Source organism: Diplotaxodon limnothrissa, linkage group LG16 (genome assembly GCF_057381915.1).
Source record: "Diplotaxodon limnothrissa isolate DT_005_m linkage group LG16, D_limnothrissa_male_GT1.1, whole genome shotgun sequence".
Classification (NCBI taxonomy): Eukaryota; Metazoa; Chordata; class Actinopteri; order Cichliformes; family Cichlidae; genus Diplotaxodon; species Diplotaxodon limnothrissa.
The window spans coordinates 2,439,294-2,456,114 of NC_140611.1; the positions used below are offsets into that span (position 1 = coordinate 2,439,294).

Genomic DNA, 16,821 nt, shown 5'->3' on the forward strand with positions numbered 1-16,821 from the left:
TGAACACACGGAGCGAAATACAGCAGGGATTGCGGCTTTTCTCTGCGGATCTTTGCTATTGTTCTGTGTTTTATAGCAGTGCTCGGGCATCGCAGTGCTCCGCTCTGCCAATAAAATGTGAACCCGACAAAGAGAGAGAGAGAGAGGCAGAGAGGGGAGCGGGGTGGGCTGTACCTCGCAGTGAGGGAGTGCCATCGTGGGAGCGGTTTGCTCCTTCACATCAGACCTCTGCTATCCCTCCAAGCCGGAGGACCGAGGAGGAGCCGCCGTCCTGCGTTGCTCTCTGCGGACTCACGGATAATAGCGCACTACAGCTGAGAAAATGGTTTTGCTGCTGCCGGTGGTTACCCTTTACACGCTGAGCGTCTTTAGCGGAGCATCCGCCGCCACTCACTGTAAGTGTTTCACCTCAGTGCGCTCACCTGTCTGCGCCTCTGCTCTGCGGGCGGACAGCTGGCGGCGCGCCTGAATCAGGGGCTGCTCCGACCGGCGGAGTTTTACGCGCGCCTCGTAGCTGAGCCTTCCTGTTGTTGCCGGAGCGGCGTCGTGATTATTGTGCGGCACCGCTGTGCTCGTGTCGGCTCTCCTCACTTCACTTTTTGCTTTCGAGCACATAAACAAGTTGTTGATGTCTGCTGGCTGAGGTTTTGCTTTGAACGGACCGCACGATGAAGGTCATGCGAACAGGTTCGTTTCCTTTGGTTCGAGGCAGATGCGCTGCGGAGTGGCCGAGCTCGTCCTTAGTTGGCGCTTTCATGTGGGATTTTTACGAGTCTCAGTCTCGGGTCGTGTTTTGCTGATGTGTGTTGGGGAACCAGAAGTGCTGACTGGCCACAGATGTGCTGCTCAGACGGCTGCTGGTATTGGTCGACTCCTACGTACAAGCCCCCTCTTACACCCCGCAAAAGCTTTCACTCCAGAAAGAGACTTTTACGCCGTGATTTGACGCCGTTTGTTTTTACCTGCATTACTGCGTCCAGTGATAGTCCTAAAAATCTCGATTGGCTGTCGACCACCTATCCGAGTTTTGTAAAAGCAAAATTAATTGTTTTGATCGCAGGATAAAGGACTTCTGCTGTCCTTCGTTTCTACAGTAAACTGACCGTCGTTGTTCTCATGTTGTATAAAAACAAGCATTTTTGTAAAGGCCTTGAGCATTCATTCTCAGAGTTTGTGATCCAGCTTCTCAGTGGACGGTGGAATCCTCTCAATGACAAAGTGAAAACCAGGAGGTTGAAATATTATCAAGTCCCATAATGTGCAATTCAACAGCATCACAATGTGTGTCCTTCAATATGATCGTTGTGATGTCTCACACCAAGTTCAACAGAAACAGATACAAATCTGTGTTACATGGTAAACGTACAGTAGCTGTGTAACTGCCTTTCATCGGTGGCTTTGCAGTAAATGTATGATGGTCACTTTTATTTCCTGAAATAAAAATAAGAGTTCATTCTTTATATTTTCATGTGGCAATAATCCAACCTGGCAACATAAGAGGACATATGACTGACCAGCAGTGAACTGCAGGTTAAGGGCCCTGGTGCAGGTTTACTCCTGCATGCCTGTGTCTCATTTATCTACTCACCTGCTTTGGCTCGTGGCCTTTGCATTGGTCGTTCTGTACAGAAGCTGTTGCACACACCAGTGTTTGTTGTAACAGTGAAGTAGCTGGAGCTGTTCTGGTCAGTGAGCACAGTCTGAAGTTATCCAAACTGAAGGTTTGAACTAGTGGAGTTCAAATTCAGCAGAATCCAGACAAAGATTTTGTCTTAAACCACAAACCAGAAATATTCTTTTGAATGTTGCCGACCAAAACAAACCAAAGCACAGCTGCTCGTATAAATCTGTTTATTTAAAACAAACATGCTTCCATGTCCTACACATGAAATGCGATGGCCTGTGGGAGTCCTTAGTGAGCTCAGCTCTGACAGATATGGAACAACATCTATTGTCCAACTGGAAACAGAGGAAACCATCAGGGACCTGCTGAGCATGAACCTTTAGTAATGAGCCTGCTCGGTCCGTGCAGGTATTCCACAGCTCCCACTGATGCCGACCAAAATTATAACTCAGGCACTAAGACGACGGCGTCAGCCTCTCTATCTGACGTCCAGTTGGTTCTTGTTCTCTGTTATTTCATGCCTACAATAATTCATTCTGGCACTAAATATTTCTTTAAGCTATTTGTTTAGAGGCAGATACACCTGTTTACCTGCTGCTGCCATTTACCTGTTTGTTACAAATATGAAAACAAGGCAAATGTTGTGACTCTGCACTGTTCACCTGCTGCTGTTCACTTATTATCCTCACACTTTCTGACTAATTACAGTAAGCTGAGTCATCCACTGGTCTGTTTCTTTGGGTCTTTGTCCTCACAACAACTGCAGCACACAGTATGTGATGCTGTGGGTGGGCGGTGCTTGTTAAGCCCCACAGCAGCACTGTGTCTCATAACTTTCCAGCTTTGCATTTTTTGCAGTTTGGGAAACAAAACGTTCACAAATGTCACAAAAACTATTTTAAATGTTTAATTCTGCAAGTGAATTTAGTATGCTAGTTTGAACACCAGGTGGGCGGAGCTTCTGTGGTTCCAGTCAGAGCTGCGACCACATCATTGTTATTATTATTGAGCTTTAGCCTCACATGCTAACCTCTTAGCTGTTTGAACATGCACACGTTCTATCAGGCAGATTTGAATTGAACCCTTTCAATTCAAATGTCAGTTTCTTACACAATAACTTAGATTTGGATCTGTATAATGTGCTTCTGTGTTCCTGATTATTAGAACAAATCCATCAGCTGTTTTTAGCTGCAGCCTAACAAAGTGTGACGTGTCTAACAGAGTCAGTGTAGCTTTTGTTTAAACTGATATGATGATGGTGTGTGTAAAAAGGAGCTTCCTAACCTTTCTCGTCCTTTCTTGTCATGTTGAAAGTGTAAAAAGTGATTTTCAGCAGTGAAAGAACTCAGCACGGGCACGCCGTCGTTTCATGTGCTCGTCTGTCTTTGAGGTTTGTGTCAGGATTTAAGCAGTTTGTGTTAAGGTGGGAACCTGAGCTCAGGCGACAGCTGCATTAGTCACCTGTGACAGTGATGCGTTTTCAAACGTGACCTGCGATCAGGTTTGACACATGTGGCCTGATGAAACGGCGAGCTCCTCCTGGAGGTCAAAGAGCCGCTCTCATATTTACCGCTGGGAAACGAGGAAGCGAACAAAGATGCATCATCGCTGGTTTATCAGGTGACAGAGTTAATGGCAGCCATTTCCTTCTGAGAGGCCCGTGTGTGCGTCCTTTGGCTCCACAAAGACACGGCGATATGCTCGTGTTCGGTTTTATGTTATTGGCTCATTGGTCCAACAGTGCTCACAAATATATGGAAATAACACTTACTTTATTATTATAGTAAAAATCGAGTTTTATTGACTGTAGTGGAAATATGTGCTGACAATAAGAAACCACAGCGTGTTCTCCAGTAGCACTATCAGTGCTATCAGTGTATCATGTAGGGCTCGAGTGCTCTCTTTTAAATGTACCGAGCTCACTGCACAATTCCCCAGCTGGCTTTGTGGGTTTTAATGACCAAGGCTGGTGTGGACCACTCAAAGAACATTTATGCATCAGCTGAGAGAAAGCAGGCTGTATCTGTGTGCGGCTCTTTATATGTTCTACTAGTGACCTGGACATTTGGCTGACCGTGCAGATGAACACGGTCCTGCTATTGCACAAGGTTCATTTGTACGAAATCTTCAAAACCAGTGTTTGGTTCATGCCTTGGTTGTTTTTGCTACCAAAAAGAAATGTTCCTGTGATCATGAACAACATATAAACACCAGCATTCTTCTGCATTTCCTGTAAGCAAACTTTCACCAGACTAGGACGCACACATGGGCGTCATGGAAAGACTGAACCAAATGTTTGCAATTTCTATGTATAGGAGCTGAAGTTCACTAACTACTTTCCGACCTGCTACAGCTCAATAAAAACGAACAGGGAGCACACAGCAGTTCAGCGTTGCTTGGTGTTCGTGTTACAGCTGCTGTGGTGCAGAACTCTGTGGTCAGGTGGGGCTGCTGGCTGTTGACGGTCCTGAACTTTAGGCTTAATGCGTAGGAAACCACAACCTTTCAACTCCTTTAAAAAATGCAAAAAAATTGGTGTTAAGAGGTGTCAAAGCAAGAGGTGGTTATATAAGCCTAACTATACAGACATGTGGGCCAATCAGAAGCCTGATGATGTCAGTGTGTGTGTTGTTGAGTGCTGGTGGCCTAATGATATTTAAAATGACAGTATTGTTGTCAGTTGTGTGTTCGATGTTTTGTGGCAGTCATCACAGTCTTGGTTAGCTGTAATCTGGGTTATTTACATGAATTTATTGAATGAATAAAAAATGATGGCAGCAGCTGCACGTGTGCCTGCTGAGAGGGCGAAGACTCACTCTGAGGTCGTCTTCATCTGTTAATAATCCTTCCACAGGTTCACGTCCACACATTTTTAGATAGAGCTGCTGACAAAATTAATGGAAAGAATTTATAGTTTTTACTCATCGGGTATCCTGATACTATACTGGGGGAAAAAACCACTATGGGATGGGAAAAACACAGGCCACAAAACTACAAGTAGTGAACAAATACAACATTTCCTTTATAATTTCACTAGATCCCTATTGCCAGTCTTGGCAGCCGGGGGTCAGTTCGCCAGGGCCTCCGCTCCTGGCCGCCACCCGGCACACAATGCACCCGACCCCTATGGCGCCTCCTGCAGGTGGTGGGCCTGCGGGAGGATGGGCCCATGTCTCCTCTTCGGGCTGTGCCCGGCCGGGCCCCATGGACTAAGGCCCGGCCACCAGACGCTCGCCCTCGGGCACCCTCCCCGGGCCTGGCTCCAGGGCGGGGCCCCGGTAACCCTATCCCGGGCAGGGTAAACTGTTCCCTCGATGTTCTCTTCATAAGGGTCTTCTGAATCGCTCTTTGTCTGGTCCCTCACCCACGACCAATTTGCCATGGGAGACCCTATCAGGGGGCAAAAGGCCCCAGACAACAAAGCCCCTGGGATCCCTGGGACACACAAACCCCTCCACCACGATAAGGTAGCGATTCAAGGAGGAGACCCAGGACACGCTGGAGAGATTATATCTCTCGGCTGGCCTGGGAACGCCTTGGTATTCCCCTGGATAAGCTGGAGGAGGTGGCTGTGGAGAGGGAGGTCTGGGCCTCTTTGCTTAGGCTGCTGCCCCCGCGACCAGGCCCCGGATAAAGCGGATGAAGATGGATGGATGGATTTCACTAGATCATTTCATCACAGGGCAAGATCACAATTTCTGAAAAAATAAAGATGCTCTGACGAGTTTGTAAATGTAGTGAAAAAGTTGGAGAGTGCAGCGTGATGACCAGTGTTACGAGTGAGACGGGTGGTAAAAGCAAAAATACCTAAAAAATGGAGACAAAGAACAGAAGTGAGATGTCCGGGTGCACCTATGCTAGTGTTTTTGTTCGCTGTTCATTTATTATTTTGTGATCAAAAACAAACATAACATTTCCCAGATGATATCTCAGTACTGCTTGTTTTGTCCTATCAGCTCTCGAGACAGTTTAATTACTAGAGAACGTAAGAGAGGCAGAGCCGCTCGTACTACAAGTTAATTAATTATCCAAAGAGCTGAGGATTAACTTTCTCTCATCTTTGTGTCTCAGGGCTGTCTGATATTTGTAACTTCAGCATGTTACATGCTTACCAGCACACTTTGCATTGCTAAGTACATGTTATTTTCCAAAAGCACACTTTGGCCGAGCTATTCTTGTAGCGCTGTGGCATAATTCATAATCATTATCTGGTGCAACTTCTTTAATAAGGCCACCCAAGGGCTGGTCACAGGCCAGCGTGAGGCATGATTTGAAGGGATGGAAGGAATTTGCTTTTGGCAGGAAAAAGGCTTTCATTACCCGCTGTTATGACACTCTTCAGTGTGAGTCTGTGGGAGGAATATTGCTATGCTTTAAGTGATCCCCTCGCAACGAGCACAGACCGCTTCGCCAGGCATCCAGTTTTTATAAGATTGAATCAGCAGCGTGGCAAAGCAGCGGACACACATATTTAGTTAAGATTTCATGCTTGAAGTTAGCTCGGCGAGCAGATACTTCAAAACTAATTATCTCGCATCTGAAGCACCTGAAACGCGTCGCAGCAGAGATGGCACGCAGCTTCACAGGAGCAGCGATGGGTGTGCGCGACGGAGCCGATGCAGCTGCACATTCACTCGCTAATGAATGTGAAGCAGGCACTCGGGGAACACCTACAGCTGTACGCATTCAAGGCCTGATGAATTTATCAAAAGGTAAATGAGGCAGAGCGCTGTGGCGTGACAGCGCCGCCACTTTTCCTCATGTTTAAACATATACTACGGTTCTTCTGCAAGACAAAACAAACTGGGAGGAAGGTGCGCTCTCATCATCAGGGGCCCACCGACTGGATGCTGGGATTGTTGTACGAGTATATATGATCACAAGGATTAGTGCCATCGCGGGCTCACTTCACAGTGCTTGGGCTCGCTGAGACTCAAAGTTTCTTTGTGAACGCTTCTCAGGACGATTTTGTACTTTTGGTACTTAATAGGGAAAGTCTTATTGTAATCGAAACACTCAAACACCAGCCAGAGAAAGCGAATATCCAGGGGACGCTTCTTCTGCACAAATCTCTACAACAGTCACATGTGTCAAATGATGACGATGAACATCAACAATAAACTGTAAAATGAAACACTGCTGCAAATAAGACAAAGACTGTCTGTGAAGGTTCTCAGTCATCCCGGTCCTCGTAGTCTAAGGAGCTCGGACAGGAAAGCCTCGGCTGATTGTGACCTACACCTGTTTTTACACCCTGGCTCGTGTGATCAGGCAGAGGATCAATAGCAGGTCCAGGACCCTCTTGGGGACACTCCCATAGGGCTTAAATCTGGGACTCTCCACCAGTTGTTCTTAGAACTAAAGAAGCTTCTTGGATGAAACGTCTTCAAGAAACTCAAAGAAGTCCTGACACTTCCCTTCCTGAGCTCCTTTGAAGACAAAAAGGCTGCAGGGAATCCTTTGGACAGAGCAGAGACACTGAAGTCGGTTATTTCATTGACTTCACTAAAATAATGTTGCTGTTTATTCCTAAGGTGTGTCCAAATCACAACAGCTGCTTTATAAGGTGAAGACTGTACAGTAACAGAGACAAACTAGTTTGGAAGGAAAAGCTCAGCCAATGAACGTGCAGCATCATACAAGGTGACCAAAAATAGATGGTACAAAAAATAAGTGTGTCTGTGAGTCGATGAATTTATCAATAAGATATTTACAAAGGTGAAACCCGTGTCACAGCGCTCCCCATCTGTTGGCCTTCAGAGAAAGTCAGGCTACACTCAAATCCTTTTGGGCCGTACTCAGCATCTGCATCAGGACTGGTCCATTATTAGCAAACGCAGCAGATAGTTGTTGTTGTTTACTTCACAATAACAAAGGAGTTTATCAACTAGTGAGATATACTACAGGATAGTTCATACATACTGAAGCCATCGTGTCTCCTCTCACTAACAATATCGATAACTCCCACAGATACCAGCAGGCCAGACTTCAGTCTCTCTGTAAGATCTCTGACACGTCAGAATTAGTCAAAGGCGTGAAATAAAGAGACTTTTTTATCTCGTCTTTGTCACTGAGAAAGAATTTATGAGGAAATGATAGACGATACAGGGAACTTCACACAGGGATGTTTCTTATACATGCATGAAAAGAGGTTGGTGAGCAAAGCTGTTCAATAAAAACTGTTCATTTATAACTAATTTATAACAGCTACATTCACTGATTGTTTTCACTCAGTAAGGCTCAATGTCACATCATAGAAATATCTGTGACAGTAAACGAGCATCAGATCTTATTATTTTTCTTTATATGTCCTGTCAGAGTTGATTCCTCTCACCACAGAATAGACGCTCTCGCTGTGCAGATCGAGAGTAAAGCGCTTTCTGATTGCAGTAAGCATGAAGGAAACATGCTGACACATGATATCAGACTATTTAGAGAAATAATTCTGCCACGTCTCGAGTGGCGATTACGGCGCCAGGAGACATCTTCCCATTTCCAGCCACGCTGGTCACAGAGCGATGCTGCACCAGTCCCCGATCTATAGACTGCAATGAATACGCTGTAAGTTTCCATGTTACTGGCAGAGGGTTTGAAAGGATTATCAACACCCACCCTGCCAATAAAATGGATGCACAAATCATTGGGGACGGTTACAATCATGAAATATGAGAAGAAAAACGCTTACTTTGAACATTCAGACTCCAAAAAAAGTCATGAATTTAAAGGTAAACAGACGCTGCAGAAACTCTTTCTGTTCCAGCTTAGTGTTTTACGGAGCTTTGTTATTGTGTTAAGCTACTGCATGCTATGTTATTGAATATTGATCGTGATGTATGAAAGAAGCCAAGGAAAGAAAACCTGATTCATCTGGACTCAAACTTGCAGTTGCATCTTTGATTCTTTTATGAGCTGCGTTTGCTTTGCCCACCAGATTTTCACTACTTTGCAATAAATGTTGCATCCTTCCCTCTGATCCACAGAAGAAGGCCAGTGCCTTTAAGCACGGCGTGGGTCCATACAGCCTCAGCTCTGACTGCTTAGTGCAAAGTCTGGGTCAATGTAGCTACTTAACTAGAGCTAGTAAATGAAGCTACTTAATCCAGCTCTTTAGAATATATTATTAGGCTACAACCGCCTGCTGCCCAGACTGATTAAGACTGGCTATGGCTATAATTGTGTGTAGAGGGCTGATTATTACTGTGACTGTTTGTTTATAGTGGCTTATAATATGTGCAGTTAATTGACGTGGCTTTGTTGAGTGTTAATTAAAGCTTCAGCAGTGCTGAACTCTGCAGTGCAATGGTAATAGAGTGCTGTATTTAAAGTTTAAGTCCTGGGTGGCTAAACAATGACTCCTCTGCTGATTCCTGATAGAAACGCTGAAGTGTGGCTGAGGCACACATATCCTTAGCCTCATATCAAGTATTTGAATACAAGCCAGTGCAGCTGCAGTCACCACAGCCACAGTGCTACAGTGTTGCAGTTTGTCTGTTGAATGCAGTAACAGTAACACTACGATGAATGTGCTGTGTAGTATCAGCTTTTGTAAACTCCGTAGCATAACAAACACACCATGTACATTTTTGAGCTATGCACTGTGTATTTAGGATGGATGTGGTCACCCCACGGCCTCTGGTGGGTAACGTCTCCCTGTGACGTCACCATCTGGGTATTTTATGAGTGAGGGAAACTACATCGCCCTGCTTCATCTCCTTTGGTACTGTAATCGAGGAAAACTGTGTATAGCGTTCAGTAAGACTCAAAACTCATGATTGAAACTGTAAACTCATCACAAATTAGTTTAGTGAGGTGATCGATGAAGGGAGCTGATCTCCTGTGTTCAACCTGACTCGCTGTATAAACCAGAGGAGTGGCCTACCACAGCTCCACGTCACGTCTACGCCATCACAGAGGACACAAGGGTACGTCCATCTTTTACATAATGTTTGTGGATTTTCTCAGAACATACTAATGTCGTAGTGTTTGTATTCGTCCAGGTGGGTGGATTAGATGGATTACATTATTTTTAATGTACGTAAAGTTGATTTATTGAGCACTTTTCATAGACAGGCAGTCACAAAGGTTCAAAGCAACAGAACCAAAATAGGCAACACAAAAGGTTTAATGTTAATAAAACTTGAAATAAAAAATACTCATACATGTGGAGCACTGGAGGAACGCTCTGCAAAGCTTCTATGCAGAAAACATGATGTTTTGGAAATAACATCATAACTGCTGTCTTTTAACTTTCTGCTGACAGGTGCCATCAGAGCTGTTCATACCAACGTTTTATTTACTGCGTCCTTTGTTATTACCAATGTTTTTGGCCTTTGTTCTCTTTTTGTCAACGAGACATTATCCCATTATCAGCTTGTCTATAGCAGATGCTCCCAGAAATCCAATAATCCAACAGAAAAGTATCACGTTTCCTCTTTCACTACATTCCTGAATGGGTGCTGAATAATTAATGTTTGGCAGATGTGATGCATATAATCACTCAAACTGTCGATAACTCATGCCGCAGGCTGCCTTTAAATGCTCGGAGCTCCCTCCAGATTATATCCAGTGTGCGCAGACGTGAATCGCTACAGTAAAACAGTCCATGGTCCTCGATCATTTGCATCGATATGAGCGTAGATCTAATTGTTAGCCAATCTCTGGTGTACACTGGCTGCTGCTGAGCATAGGTCACTGAGCCCCAAAGCCTGTTAGCCTATGCATGCTATCATATGAAGCTTTATCAATGCCACAGAGAGGTCTGAGGCCACTCTGTCACCAGATGCTATCACTGTGTCTTTTCATATTATTGACTCTGAGGTTTCTCTTGGCTTCTGCAGCCTCCTTCTCTGGACCACCTTTGCGTTGATTTACAACTTGTTTAAATGTCTTATACATGTGGCATTTTCTTGCCCCATAACACATGATAACATGTACAGTCCAGCCACGTGGGTATACCTGTTTAACCATTAGTTAATGCAAGTATCTGTAAGTTTTTTCCATCTCTCTTCTAGATTTATTTGAGTTTTTCAGGCTTCACTGGTGTCAGAATCTCTTTACACTTCATATGAGAGTTGTAGTCAGCAGCTACAAATTCAAAGTCACCGCCTGGAATCAAACCCAAACCTGTTGTCCAGGAGGGGCAGGCCTTACCTGGCCATGAAGCTGCTTGCCTGTCAATTGTCCTGTTTCTTGTGAGCCTGGGAAAACTCAGCGACTATATATAAAGATGTTTGTAAAACACAAGGGATAAAGTCAAAGGCAGTTTTATTAAAGTACAAAATAACACACAGACAAGGAAAACCAAAGCAAAGATAGGACACAGCAAAGAGGAAGCAAAGACTGAGGCCATATATACAAACACAGCGTGATGGCTAATGAGGAAGTAAAGCTAGGCCGAGATACCAGGAGGAACAGGCACCAAAATAAAACAGGAAATGACCGACGCGGAGAATCGGCCTACAACATAAAAGCAAACATGAAAATGAGAAGGAATAGAGTGAGAATACACGAGGTGACACACAGCCTCCCATTAACTAACAACAGCCAGGTGTGCTCGTTCAGCTAGCTGTGGAACGACTTAGACGAGGAACCTGCCTCACACGTACAACTCCTGTAAACATATTCACTGTTTACTCAGACCACAGACTGTTCTGTAAGGAGATGAGGCAACGAGGAATTCCCCCGTTGTTGACGTCAGCCAGATCAACGAGTATCGAAACAGCAGGAAACCGATATTTTTTTAGCAGTCTGAATAATTCGCTAACATCATAACTGGAAACGTATGGACATATTTATCATGAGTGTCTAGCGTTATGACAGGATATAATTCACAGAAAAAAGAGGAAAAACGCAGTAGATCAGTTTTAAATTGCCATGTCACAGCTTTAATTGAAATAGGTTTGGCAGCACATGACTCACAGCAGCACTAAACCCTGTGAAGCCATCACAGGGAAGAAACAACGCTGTCGTCATTGTGTTTGTGTGTCTGTCCAGTTACTTCTGAATCCTTAAACTTTCAGTTTAAACGCGTTTTCACTTTCTACACGAATGTAAAGCTGATTTACTAAAGCTAAAAATATTTATCTTAACATGCTTTCCTTTGTTCTTAAAGCTTATCAGCCACCCATCCTCCTCTGCTTATCCTTATCAGAGTCATGGGAGCTTATCCCAGCTATCGTAAGGAAAGAGGCGGGGAACATCCTGCACAGGCCTGATGCAGGCCTAACGCAGAGAGACCGACAGCCATTCCCACTCACATCCACACCTGTGGGCAATTTAGAATCACCAGTAAGTGCTTGTCCTGGGAGCAAAGGCAGCTTTGACAGAACCACAGTCGCTCTGGTCTGTGTGTCTAAGCTCGGAGTAGGAAGTTCTTGTTGTGGGAAAAGGCGAGTGGCCTACATGTGGATGCTACGATGGAAGTGGAGTTTTCAGTGAGAGTGTAAATACACCGTCATGAGTGGAAGGCTGTGTTGGATGTGCATTGCATCCAGAGGAGTATGTAATGTGATTATAACAGCGGGCTGGGATTTGGCTGCATATTTTAAAGTAATTGCTGAATTTACTCCAGCAGTGTCAGGAGTGGAGACTCGTCAATAATCCATTTGTGGCGTGCAAACTTTGTTCTTTCTTCTTGAAAGAATAAATCAAAATAATCACTCTGAGAACAAGAGTAGAAGACAACTTTGATAAATAGCTTAACTCAGTTTATACAGTTTCTTTCAGAGCGATGCAGATGAAAACAGTGTTTGTGGACCATCTGAGGAAGCCTTTTAATAAAACATAGGCTGTGGTAACTTGTCCAATGTGTTTAGACACTGATCTGTTTCGCCACATTGTTGCATTTCTAGCTTTGTGTAAGGTTACTTTGTGCTGGGGCTACACGAAACCAAAGAGTATATATTTGTATGAATTTTACAGACGAGTGATCGTCTGTGGTTTGATTTCATCTTTATGGTGACTGCATTGTTCCTGCAGGTCATATTTGCAACATGTAGCGATCGTGTTACTTGAGTAATAATGAACTGTGCACAACAAACTGGCCAGTGTGAATGTCCCTGTCACTTGTGTGTTTCGATGAGAGAAGAGGCTGCACACCAGCGTGGTGTCAGTGGAGCTGATGCTCAAGTAAGAAGAAGAAATCCTACAGAGGGACAAACAGGCCAGTTTGCAGCTTTCTGATTCTTAGCATGGACACAAACAAACTGGTACACTGACTGGTTACCAGACCAGCTTATGTATCTGAGCTGGTCTACAGCAGAAGTTCACAGTTTACAGTGTAATTCAGTCAATGCTTCATGACGTTTGAAATTAATTAAACTATTGTCATTAATTAATACGTGCGAGTCACATGATTGGGGGTGTGCTCGTTTAATGCAAGCCCCTCCCACATGCTCTTTATTGCTAATAATGGAGAATATTACAGTACATCAAAGCTGCTTCACTGGTGCAGCTGTGTGTGAAAAATTAATGTCGCGCATGAAATTAAAACCACTACACCACTCAGCACTATAAGTTCCTAATTAGCCTCCTTTTTAAGAAACTGGGCAGGATAATACAGTTGCCTTTTACTTTACAGACAAACTCACTCAGCGGCTCCAGCTGCTCGTTCTTGTTCTGCTCTACACTAAGATCGCCGTGGCAGTGCATGAATTAGACTTCAGAGAAGAAGAAACTGTGTCCAGCTATAATCCAAGACAATGAAAAACTGTGTGTATGACCTCAGGATGAAGCAGACTATTTCAAGAAGCAGCCGATATAAAGGATTGCTGAAATAGCGCGTTGCTTCCACAATAACAAGAGGATTATTCAATTGTGAAATGATTGTGGATAACACGATTGTCTCAGATGGACAAAAAAATCGAATGAAATAAAAAGAAAAAGCACCGAAGAACCGACAGTTTGGGTCATCACACAATTAAACTCACATCCACATCCTAAATGGAATGACTAAATAACTACACACAGTCATTCACTCACAGGGGTCTCAGATGACCCCCTGTGAGTAAGCACTTGGTGACAGTGGGAAGGAAAACCTCTCTTTTAACAGGAAGACAGCCCCAGAGAGCAGGCTGGGGGAGGAGCAGCAGTGTGCTGCGGGGGTTGGGGGTGAGGACAGGAAGATGGGACATTTGTTATATTTGTTATGAACACCAGTCAGTAAACACATGTTCATATATTACAAAGTAAAATCTGAAGCCTGGTGTTGAGTGTGTCCCAGTCTGATCCTGGCCGTGAGAAACGCAGCTTCTTATTTAAGCTGTGTTATCAAAGTTGTGCAGCAGATATTCGACCTGACACCTTCTGCCGTCTCTGAAGACTTCAATAACATGTCGTGCACGATGTTCCTTTAAGCTGTGTAAGTAATTGGGCAGCTGTTGGGTTTATCACATGGATTTGGTGCACCAAGTAAAATGGATCAGACCAGATTGAAACGTGTGCTCCACTTTGCTCTGCCCTTCCCCTGTCTTTATTACATTTTCTATTTTTAGGAAATCCCTTTGGCTTTTTTTCTTATTCAGCTCTTTGAGTTCCTTTTACAGATATTGTCCATATTATTTATAGGTGGTGAGCTATGTTTGTCGTCATCCTCAGGTGTAGTGATGCCTCCACATCAGTTTGAATTCTCCAACATCTGGTATCATCAGTTTGTTATGATGAGACTGTGTCCTCTTTGTACTGAGGAAAGGGCAGCAGTTACTCGAGAGTTGGGAGTTCGCCTTGTAATCGGAAGGTTGCCGGTTCGAGCCCCGGCTCGGACAGTCTCGGTCATTCTGTCCTTGGGCGAGACACTTCACCCGTGTTTGTCTACTGGTGGTGGTCAGAGGGCCCGGTGGCGCCAGTGTCCGGCAGCCTCGCCTCTGTCAGTGCGCCCCAGGGTGGCTGTGGCTACATGTAGCTGCCATCACCAGTGTGTGGATGGATGTGTAAAGCGCTTTGGGGTCATAGGGACTAAGTAAAGCACTTTACAAATACAGGCCATTTACCATTTAAATATTCAAAAGCTTGTAAACTCTTACCTGCAGACAGTATCTACATGTGTGAAATATTAGTAGAATAAAACTAAGCCGAGTCCTTTCACCGGCTCTGTCGCCATATTTAAATCATATTTCTAAAGAGAACATTTTCTCAATGCAAAAACAGAAAAAGGATCTCTCAGTAGGGGAGAGCGGGGTAAGTTGTCACACGGGTAAGTTGTCACACTGTTCATAACTCCAACACTAGAGGCTCTATCTCAAAAATGAAATAGCCACTTTGTGTGACTTCTTCTTCTATAGTCAACCTCCTGTTCACATGTGGTCAAGACTGCTCTAATCTGAGGTGAGCACATCTTTTTTATTTTTTTGACCTAAAAGGAAAATAAATCACTTTAAATTTTCTTCAGTACAACTTTGTTAGGTATAGATGTTACAGATTATTATTTTACACAAAATAGAGGAGACATTAACGTGTCTTTTGATACTTCAGCTGATGTGCTATGTTGAGCTAACCCTGACATTTAGCCAAAATTAGCATAAATGTCAGTTTGGGGCAAGTTGTCTCCTTAACTTTGGGGCAAGTCGTCACATGTGACAACTTGCCCCAGTACAAATAAATGCTCCAAAAAATTGTGATATTGTAATTCATTTGTATTTGTAATAAGGTTTTTGAAGAAAGGAAGGAGAGGCAGGAATTAAGGAAGGAAGGAAGAAAGTAAGATGGTTCGAAATTATCAACGAAAGACAGAGCGTGGCAGAACACCACCTGACATTATGTTAAAGGCAGTCAGGCAGGTAAAGATGCAGAACAAATCAATCACAAGTACAGCAAAGGATTTTGACATAAATTACCGCACTGCAATTACTGACAGCGGACTACCAACTCCAGAGGACATCCAGCCATATCCAAAAGCTGGCCGCCGAAAACCATCCAGCAAAGGAAGAAAACGACGCAAATCAGCAATTCTAACCGACACGCCAGTGAAGCAGCAACTAGAAAAAGAAAAGAATAAGGCTGAATCTAGCAAAAAGCTGTTTCAAAAGAGAGGGACGCGAGGGGGGAAAACATCTGGACCTATGAAGAACAACGCAGCTAAAAGAAGAAAAATAATTCAAGAGTCATCATCAGATGATGAAGAGTGCTTCTGCCTTGTCTGTGTGGAGCCATTTTCAAACAGTCGTCCAAAAGAGACCTGGGTAAAATGCGTAAAATGCAACAAATGGGCCCATGATGCTTGCACCTCAGGCCAGGCAATTTATGTGTGCCAGAATTGTGACTATGAAGTTGAGTCTGATTAATCAGAAATAAGGCATCTGTTTTGTTCAGAGGATAAACATGTTAAGTAAAGCAAGTTATTTGCAGCATTCCATTCATGGATGATGGATTTATGTGCAAGCCAGAGAACATTTGAGTTTAAAGTTCAAACTAAAGTTTTCTTTCTACTTAATGTTTTGATTAAAATGTGTATTGGATTGAAATAATTGTTTTTTTCCAAATTCTCTTGGCATAATTGTTCAAATTTCCAGTTTTGGTTTGAATTTAACAATTAAAATCAATAATCATAATTAAGTATTTGTGTTCATATTTTAAGATAATCTAGTGTGACAACTTACCTGCCGATGGGGCAAATTGTCACAAGTGCACATTCTCCTTTCAACAGTCTACAACTCCGTAATGAGATAAGATATGAAAATGTAATCAATACATCATATGTGCCCGAGACTTCCGTCTTTCATTTGGTGAAACATTTATTACGTTGTGATGTATGGTGCTCAGTAAAAGTTAGTCAGTGTGAAGAGTGTGACAACTTACCCCGCTCTCCCCTAATAATCAGTAATATAATCAGTAATATAATCACTAATAAAATACGCTGTACAGACTGAACTAAAGCACAAAACAGTCTTTGCTCTGTCTTCTTACATCAATATGAGGCGAGACAAAAACTGCTCCGGTGTCTCTGTGGTGTGTCTTCATGTTTATGAGGTTTTGTGCACGTTTGTATTTTTTATTACATATTTTATATGAATTAATATGTAAGATAGTGCTACTAAAGCCTCAAACTAAATATGGTGTGTACCTGTGCCCTCCTTGTGGCAGAACGTGGACAGCAGCATCAGCAAACAGTCAAATTTGAAGATGAATTAACATTTCAGGTATCTAACAGTGATTCTTGAGATAAGAGACAAAACATGTCCGGCGGATAAAACCCAATTTTGTGG

At 43.5% G+C, this 16,821-nt stretch overlaps 1 protein-coding gene across 1 annotated transcript in view; it reads left to right on the plus strand.

Annotated features, from left to right (window-relative positions):
- The first annotated feature begins 249 nt into the window (after positions 1–249).
- The window catches only part of LOC146615559 (contactin-associated protein-like 5), a 135,047-nt gene continuing 118,475 nt past the window's right edge, over positions 250–16,821 (plus strand). Inside the window, exon 1 of the mRNA XM_085375275.1 lies at positions 250–395. Within this exon, the coding sequence (XP_085231401.1) occupies positions 323–395 (73 nt within the window). The 5' untranslated portion in view covers positions 250–322. The remainder of the gene's footprint in view (positions 396–16,821) is intronic.